General features: G+C 35.2%; 1 protein-coding gene across 1 annotated transcript in view; it reads left to right on the forward strand.

Moving 5' to 3' along the window:
* Window positions 1-10,132, forward strand: part of LOC134855285 (aspartate--tRNA ligase, cytoplasmic-like) — a 51,773-nt gene extending 41,641 nt beyond the window's left edge. Inside the window, exon 11 of the mRNA XM_063871768.1 lies at window positions 9,139-10,132. Coding sequence (XP_063727838.1) covers window positions 9,139-9,265 — 127 coding nt within the window. The 3' untranslated portion in view covers window positions 9,266-10,132. The remainder of the gene's footprint in view (window positions 1-9,138) is intronic.
* Window positions 10,133-10,379: the final 247 nt, after the last annotated feature.

Here is a 10,379-nt window from a genome sequence, read left to right on the forward strand (position 1 = left end):
CCAACTTTCCAAAACCCTTGAATATATCCACAGGTACGATTTTAACAACTTGTCTAAATGATACGAACAATTTTCAGTAGAACTGATATTTTTTTATTGTTTGTAATTTTCATAACATTTTTATCATCCCTCATTTTGACAATATGTAAATGTATAAAGAAAGCAATCATCACATTTGCCCTAGCAACAATTTTTCTAATTATTTTTTTGGAAGAATATTATAATAAACATAAACCTTCCCACTAAAGTAAAAATTCAAAAATCCATCAAAAATTGCTACCCAACAGTCACAGAATCAGTCTTCACCGACATCATCCCAAGATAATCCAACACCACCTTCAACTACTCAAAATCCTCAAACATCTACACGAATTTCTTTTCAAGACAATCCATACACTTTTGAAGAACGGCACGCTCGTTTATCTGAACCACTAGAACCAGTTCAACGACAAGCATCCCTAAGTGAACCAACATACAATCTTTACCCAACACTACCACAAGAACTAAGTAGAATACGAAACCTTAGTCAAAACCAAAACACAACAGAAATAAATAGACAAATTATACATCCTCGACGAAATAGAAATTTTCAAACTCCCCGAGTTCATTTTGATATACCTCAATCCCCATCACAAACCACTCCAGAAAACACCACTGGTATCACACCAGAAACTCCTACACTTTTTTCACAACGAAGCACTTCAAGTCTACCTTCAGACTACTTAGGTTCAACACCAACATCTGAACAAGCACGAGAAAATCCTTTTAACCCCCCAAACCTAACATCACGACTGCCATATTGGACTACACATTCATTCACACAAGGTGAACCAAATTTAGTTAATGACCCCATAGATATTTCTACGGATACAACAACATCCTCATCACTACCAGAAACATTATCACTACCATCAACACCATCAATAAGCCAATTTTCACCACCACCCTTTAACTTAAATTTTCCAAATAATCTCGACGCCAGATATCGAGAACAATCATCAATAAATATTCCTTTAAGACTAGATTGGAATACATTCACAGCACCTCCACCATTATTTGGACAACATCAAGAAAGTAACCGCCTTCATAACTGGGCACTTAATAGATTACAATATTGCCAAGATATTCATAACGATATCCGTGATCACAATATTCAAATACTCCAACAAAACAGTTTACAATTAAAGTTTGAAATCACAGTTAAGTTAAATAACATTACCCAACATCCCTACCCATTAAATCCACCTAACATAACAGCTCAATCACTACCACCACCGTTTATAACTACTGAAGTAATATATAAATACGACAGATACACCAAAAACACAATTGGTTACATTACATTTTACAATCCATACTCAGGATTATCATACACATGTATATTCTAAAATTATTAATTTTTCTCCAACTCCTTTTTCTAGTAACCTCAAATCAAAACATAAACCCTTCCCCTCGTACAGGACCACAAGATTTATTAGTAACACATTACGATTGCGAAGAAAATGAACAAAAAACACTACACAAATATGCAATAAATCAAGTATCACAATGTGAAACAGAACCACAAGCTATAGAAACCACAGATATAATAGCAACACTCTATTCCAAAGCCCGAGCAACAACAGTTACAGGTTATAAATTCACAGCGACATTTTCCGAAAAGAAAGTACATTGTTCACAAGTCTCAAACGGCAACAAAAACCGACTTGACCATGAATCATTCTATCAAAGTAATATAGAACGTCTTTTACATCTCAATCCCGACGATTGTAAAAATGAATTACTTAGACTAAACATCACACGAAATAAAAACTCCCAAAGAAAGTTAGTAAATTTTCAAGTTTTTTCAGACTCTGTACATCAATCACAACTTGAAAGACACCAAGGACATATAAAACTAGACGAAAAATACCCGTATAACGGCGCACACGGACGATTAACCTATGACCTACATGATAAACATTGGATACCACACATTGGTATAAATAACCCATCAAACTGCAAAGCAGACACGAAAAATAAAGGATACCAAGAAATAATGTTTTTCGATTGGAAAATACAACTCGAAAAAATACAACTCACACGAGATTTATCTGATAATACAATGATCTATCAAGGAATCCGACTACCTTGTAAAAATGATCAAGGATATTGCGACCCTACAACAAGAACACAAGCAACAATTGTTTGGTTCCCCGAAGATACATGTACAACATTTCAAGTAGCAAAAATACACGCTCGTATGATAAAATTTCACGAAAAATATTTTATACAATCAATTCCATATGAACAAGTCCATCCATCACGCAAACTAAGTTCCAATTTTAGAAACATAGACAATATAGAAAATAAATTGACACGTTTTCAAATATATCAAGAAACAGAACTTGCATGTAAATACAGGAATCCACTTCACAGAACACAATACTCTGAAATATTAGTTGAATACGAAAAAGGATTCGACATGACCACTGGAAAAGTAAAAATCGACCCATATGCCACAGGTCATCCTCTAAACGAAGGAACATCCTATATACCAGTTAATTTTGAAAAAAGTAACGGACAACCTGGTGGACATCTAAAACCTTATGACACCAGAAGCACACGCTTACAAGAATTATCACTAATGAATACTACATATTTCGGTAATATCCACTATGATATTCATTTGGATATGAAACTAGACTATACAATTAGCCGCATTTTTCAAGAAATGTCACTCTCCGAATTAGAAACACTACACCAACTATGCGAATTAGAACGAACACAAATATTACAATCACTTGCACTAGCAGTATTAAAAATACCCTACGCAGGATACTTATTATCAGGAAATAGATCAAATTTTTTAGACTATGAAGGAAACATCTTATGGTTTTATACTTGTACCAAAAAAGTATCACCACTATACGTTTTTGAAGATAAACGATGTTATAAAAGAATCCCTATCTTTTATAAGAATAAAGTACATTTCGTGGATACACTTTCACGAAGAACCTATTTCTGGGATACCGCAGTCCCATGTGGATCAGAAAACAGCCACAATGTAGTACAACTAAACCCTGATGAAAATAAATATTATCTTCTCACTCCATATCCCACATTAATGCAATCACTCAAAAAATTTTCACCAGAAAGCATTCGCGCTATTGCTCGAAACCCAAATATAGATTTACAATCAATAGGAATCTATTCAAAATCAGATATTCAACATCACATTAGAACACAACAATTCCAAGAATTATTAACACAAATGGACACTATACAAAGACAATCAATAGACCAAAATTTACGCAAACTTGCAGAAACCGCAGGATTTGCCGATATCTACACCCAAGACTATAGCGGATATTTTAAAGACATTAAAGATTATATATATCTAAACGGCGAAAAATACCGTCCCCAAGATATATCACCAATTAACATTTTTAGCTTTGTTACACTCAAAAATGAGATCCTAGATTTTCTAGGATGGCCCTACTACATCTTAGAAAAATTGACTATTTTATACGCAATGTTTAACTTTATTGGATTTCTTTTCTCACTTTTAAAAGGAATCTACAACACATGTGCTATACACACACAAGTAAACAGACAAGCAAGCGTAGCACGCATACTCTTTGCAGGATTTTTTGGAATCTTTTCTACATCTATAAACAAAATTCTTTTAGACGCACAAATAAAAGAATATAACACAAAAATAACAACACGACAAAATACATACGACGAAGAACATAACAATGTAGACATAACGCCAACGGCACCACAATTACCACCCCTACCAAATAACCATCCACTATCCCTAGTCCCACGAAATTTTCGAAACTTAGCCATCACACATAATCCAAATTTTCGACTCACCACATCACAAAGTCCCATTCAACATATAATGACACACCAGTCACAAGATGATAATACTTATGAACAAATTATTGAACAGCCCCATACCACCGCTTTTCAATCTCAAAATAATCATTTTTTTAGCCCACGATGAGCCGCCAACTTGGATCACTACACCGATCAAATTCCCATCCAACCAATCTTACCTCTCCAATCCCAATCATACCACTTTTTGCTTTTCCGCCACCCGATTTTCCATCTAGCAATGTAACATCAGGCATGAATTCCGACACTAACTCACATATTTCAGTTTTATACTCCATCTCACAGCTAAATAACCCGAATATTGAAACCCCCGATGAATTTGCCGACTCAGAACCATCCCCATCCAATAATTTTCATAACTCTTCTAATTTTTCTCAACCCCCTTTTCAACCCATATTGTCCAATAACCCTGACCCAATCACTCCGACACCCTCTTATGCTTCCCAAGTTACCCCAACCTACTCCTCATACCAATCTGACCAATCATCTCATTCTCCAGACACCCCCCGAATCTCCCCAGAGCTAGATAATTTTATTACCCTCCAACAGCAACCCTACCACCTTAACACCCCGACCATAAACCAAATCTCCTCCACTACAAATTCATCCAATCCCCCTACACCCTCTTCAAATTATACTGAATCATTAACACCATCATCCACATCCACTATATCTTCACTAAACACTAATAGAGCTTATCGCACTTTTAAAAGAAAATTCCCCAACCATCCTTTCCCAGCAAAACCAGGAACAGCCCGTGAATACATCAACCACCCCCAGCATACTAACACTAAAGAATTTTTAGCTATCACCTTACCCTCGTTTCCACAATACACTTTAAACACCCCTCACGACGCTAACGAAACACGCAACTTTGTAGATGAATACGTTTTAATGCCCACTCTCTCTTGGACCTCATACTATCATTTTACTAATCCTCTTTGCTTACCTTTATCTAACACTCACATCGATATAGAGCGAAATAAGGACATGCTATATCAACTCACTACACCACTAACCGCTAGACAATTTACTTACGTTGGATATAAAAAATCACTAAAAACACACACTGCACCTAGAGCTAACGAATATACACTAGAATACTACGATCACAACATCATTAGAGCTAACCAAGATCAATTCTTAGACGACGATCGCTTCGCTAATCCACAAATCACCGAGAAATTTTTCATCAAGACACCATATATATTTACACTAAACATCTTCGACCGCAAGTTTGATCACATTATTTCAGAAGCACTAACAGACACACAAGCATACGAAAGTTTTAAAGAACGCTTCCAAATATTTTCACTAACCTTTCATTTCCTTGCACCACACGAAAGAGATTTACACTGCTCACACGATATTATGTTGCGCACTAAACAAACACATACATACAGTTACTATCGTTTCATCCAAAATCACTTTGACCTCCACACACCCTCTAGACAACCACACCATCGTTTCCAATTCATCAATTCCAAATACACTTCACCATTTTTCCTAAATTTCACATATTGTATTAAAGACACTAACCTCCATGGTATTCTTCGTAATTATGACCCCATAACCCAAATGTACATTTTCTGCCCCATCACCAAGACCTTCAACGCCGAAGAATCCCGACCCTTCCTTATCCCGCACGAGTTCCTACAACCTATAGAAATCCCAATTTTAGAATTCATCCACAACACTAAATTTAACCACAAATTATATAACTTAATCCAAAACACACCTTATGAGTTTGCAGTAGGCACTGAAGAACTAACCACTATTAAGGCACTTCAATTGCTTTGGCCACTGCTTCAAACTAAAAATATCATCCGCATCTTAGCTAAACTACTAACAACTTCAGAACTAATTCACGACATCTTCCCCCACGGTTTTTTCCCCGACGACTAACAGGTAAGTATGAATTAAGTAAATATTACTAATTAATTACAGTATTAAAAACTCACCATTCTTTATTCATGTTTTCTTTAGATTTTTAGCCTTCATCCTCGATCATCTGAAAAATTCACAAAAGAAAAATAAAAAATAGCAAACTTCTTCAAAACTGTTTAAGACCCTATTAAACTTTTGCACCAACAATTAAATAAATATAATACCAATGCAGTAAATTAATTTATAAAATTTTCCCCCAAAAGCAGTAAATCTAATTATGATGAAAATTTGTATCTTAAAATTCCCCCATAACTAGCAGTAAATTTCTAAATTCTATGCAGTAAATTAATAAAATGCAATTGCAGTACTAACCTTTTGATATTTTCATTCATTCGCACAGAAATTCTATCCACACTCGCACAGCTCGCCCACGAAGAATTGTTTAAAATAATGAATTTCAGTTTCAAGTTTTCACACTCAACAACTCTAACATATAATAACATGTTTCAAACTTTCCTTTAACCCGGTTGGAAAGGAATCATATACTAAACAAAACTAACCAACGCAGCTTACTAAATACCACAAATCATAGAATAACAGCATGACTTAGAAAAGGAAACCAACGGTACCCAAACCGGATTAACCCAGTTTAAAACTGGATAATTTATTCTTTTGAAGACTATTACAAAGTCTTAGAAAGAAATAATAAAACACAAAAAAGTCGAAAGACAAACCCATACCACAAACAATTTGCTTTTTGGAAAAAGTACATAACCAACAAGACATAAGTAAAACCACAACAAACCCAACATAAAACGTTGTCACATAACAGGACCCCTCACAAACACCGCATGAAATCATACTCCCACTCCTGGCCTAACCCACCAGGAAAGGACGTCCTGAGCATGCTCTATAGCCGGCCTAACCCACCGCGCTACATCCACGCTTTGTGACCACACCTTTATTTTTAATAAGAGCTACTCAAGGGTGAGTAACTCTTCAAAATAACCGAACTAAAACAAAAAGCTTTTGTGAAAACAACTAACTAAAATCATTATTAAAAAATATTAAACTAATAAAAGTTTTATAAAATGTAAAATCACATGATGCAATATATAGATCAGAATACAACACCAAGGACGAACATCAAAAGACAAGACGACCTCACTACACTCGAGAGAGAATGACCAACTACAATCGATATGCCGCTCACAATCACAACTCAAAGGATTTAGAGTACGACTTGACTTCGCAGAAATGGACTTCATTGAACTAGACCAATGACCACCTCGATGTTCAAGTATACGTACAGATCCGAGTAACCAGGCATCCCCTCCACGCACAATCTCCACGCCATTCCCAAACTAGATCATACGCAAAAGAAGTTCTGCACGCAGAACAGAAAAACCTGACATAGCCAACCATTCTGGAATCAGAATTGACTTTGTTGCAAAGACTCAGTCGTTGTCACAAGAAGAAGCGAAAGAAAATTATGATGTTCGCCAAATACCAACGTCCATCATCCACCCTTGAATTACAGAAGAACTGTTCTAAAAAACTCTGTAAAACCCGGATGGGTGGAACCTGATCTAAACTATATTTTATGATTGGATAAATTAAATGTTTTACCAATGTAAAGTATTTAATATTAACCAATCATGATCCATCTAACTAACAACCCACTTATTTGTAAGTGCTGAAGTTACTTGTAATTTCAGCACCAGAGAGATTTGAATTTAACTTAGAAATTAGTTGGACTCTCCCGAGCACTTCAGCAGCCGCAATAAACCAGTATACCCTAGATCTATTGAGCCTAGCAGAGACTAGTTAAACAACCTGAGACTAGATAGTATAAGAGTAAGATTAGGATCGGTATTAGACTAAGAAGTTGCACGAATCTATCCGGCCGAAAATAAGATAGCGTGACGAGCAGACGGTGTACCCTATCCGAAATTACTCTATGAGTTAAACTTCGGTCCTAACTCACATTCATTGAAATGATTCGAAATAAAATCTAGCACTACTCGTTAATTCAGAACACCAGTTGAAAGCATAACAATTAGTTATTTGAATTTTTGTGGCTTCGAAACTGCTTTATATAAGTCCCAAAACCGAAATCAATAAAAGAAGAAAAAGGAGCTTAAGGTGGAAGGCTTCTGATTTTTATGAAAATCTCGAGTAAATAGGGCTGAAAAGTTACACTGAAAGGAAAAGTAAAACATTTGGCCATTTTGCAAAGAAGTAAGTTTTCATGGTGATCTATTTTTTGTCAATAGACTAAATTAGAGAACGGGGATTCTGAAAACTGAAAACGTCGATAAGTTTAATTCGTAAATAACGTTAATTGGCAAGCAGTTAAATCTTACATGTATTCAACAAAGGTCAAAGTTTGATTCAAGGTAACTTTTTCGAGACTTAAGTAGTTGATTCAAGATGCCGGGTGTCTACTGACAAACATTCCAAGCCAAAACAAGGTTGAGGTTGATTGGTTCTGTGAAAATGAATTGCCTCCTGTTGTCTTTTGAAAAATCTGCTTTTTAGGTGGTGAATCCGTTTTAAATAATATTGTTATTTTAAATATGACTTGAAGTTTTATCAAGAGCCAACAAGTGAAGGATGTTTCAACAATGAAAGGTAAACTTTCTAGTTACCGCATGAAAACTCGAATGATCAAGAAGGTGAAAACATCAGCAGAAAACGCACAGAATTCGCTAGAAGAAAATTGTTCTTCGGATCTTTCAGTTGACTTAATCAGTGTTACAGAGGCAGGACTGAAGCAAAATTTTTTGAAACTTCAAACTAGTAACTTTTTAAAGTTGATTTCTTCTTGCATTTAAACGCAATTTGACGTACTTCTTAAAAAGATTTTCTGATCATGTCTTCAGTTTAAATTGATGTTTCCCTGGAGGTTGTACCAATTACAAAGTTGGAAAGTTAGCTTCTTACTCGTGCATAACTTTCTTCGATAATCTGTTTCGTAATATGGCTCTAAGAAATAGTAGCGTTCGACTTGTTTTCAAAAAACAAGGTTTTTTGTTTCTGTTTCTTTGTTTTCATACTCATTTTTTAGCTATCTGTTGGCTATGTTTTTTTAGAAAACACGCGAAACTTTCTAATTAAATTGAGATTTGAAAATTCATATGAATAATGAACAGTATTTTATTGAACTAACTCAGTAGTAAAGCATACGAAGTCGAGTGATAGTTGGAATTCGCCTTCATTTTTACCTAAGAAGAGCTTCCTCTCGTTGAGTTCAGATTCATTTGTTTTTTAAAAACTTAATTGTCTGTTTTCCCCGGTCGGGAGGTGGTGTGTTTAAAAAGATTTCTTGTCAGCGATTCAAAAACATTATGAAAAACTGTTTAGGTATGGATGTCCCCCTCACGGTGGAGGTGGGGTTGGGATGGAGAGAGTGGTGATGCTGTTCCTAGGAGTGCCCAACATCAGACTAGTGTCCATGTTCCCCCGAGACCCCAGCAGACTCACACCATGATCGAACTGAAATTGAGAAGACTTGATTGATGAGAAGCAAAATTTCATGTCAAAGAAAGGGTGCATTTTTGGCAATACTTCAGAGCAATTAATGATTTCAACTGTCACTCTCTCTTTTTAAGCGTCAATGAACGAAGTGACGACACTTATATAGGTTGTGTTGATTTTTCCCACTAAACAAGAAAAGGACTACAAAAAAAGCCTGCTTTCAAAATTTTTTTCTTCTAGGTTGAGATTGATTGGTTCTGTGAACATGAATTGCCTCCAGTTGCCTCTTGAAAAATCTGCTTTTTAGGTGGTGAATCCGTTTTTAATAATATTGTTATTTCAAATATGACTTGACATCAAATTTAGTGAAGGGTCCAAAGTCTCTTGATTTTAAAGAATACCTTTTTTGTATCTCAACTTATATAAATGGTTGAATAATATGTTTTAAAGGCACACTCTAATCTGTGGATTTATCATGTGACTTAAAAATTATCTCACGTATTTTTTTCGACAAATTCTGAAAAATTTGCGATTTTTTTGATGCTGTTTTTACAAGGATAGCTATTATAGCAATTTGCTTAGTAATGGAGTGCTCACAAAGCAGTCTCTGTTCTCTTAAAGCTTCAGCTTTTAAAGCTTCAGTTATAAATATTATTATGGAAAATAGTTGATTTGTTGAACGCATTGGTTAATCAAAATATGGATCTGTTTAAACTTCGATGTAATGCTTTAATGAGTTGAGTGACTATTCTGTGTATAAATTAAATGTTAACGACCTTGAATTATTTAATGAAGTCGATTAAAATTTGTAATATAACGGCGGTGAATTGTGGAGGAAGATTTTGATCTGAATGTGCCTTGAAGAATATTTCTTACTGCATTTCTTTTTGAGCTGTCTTGAAGTATTTTTGTCGTTGCACTTAGTTTTTATGAGATAGCAACGTAGTGGAGGATACTTTAAAAGTTTTCTCTTACAAAAAATAAAAGTAAGGTACTCAGATAAACAAAATGTCTGTGACTCAAAGGTACTCACGCGTTAATCTCAAATGAAGGCAATCGAATTGCAACGTCGCTCTTGTGTTACATGATGGGAGAGAAATGTGCATTGAATTAAGCTAACAATTTTC

The sequence above is a fragment of the Symsagittifera roscoffensis genome, chromosome 10, assembly GCF_963678635.1.
Source record: "Symsagittifera roscoffensis chromosome 10, txSymRosc1.1, whole genome shotgun sequence".
NCBI classification, from domain to species: Eukaryota; Metazoa; Xenacoelomorpha; order Acoela; family Convolutidae; genus Symsagittifera; species Symsagittifera roscoffensis.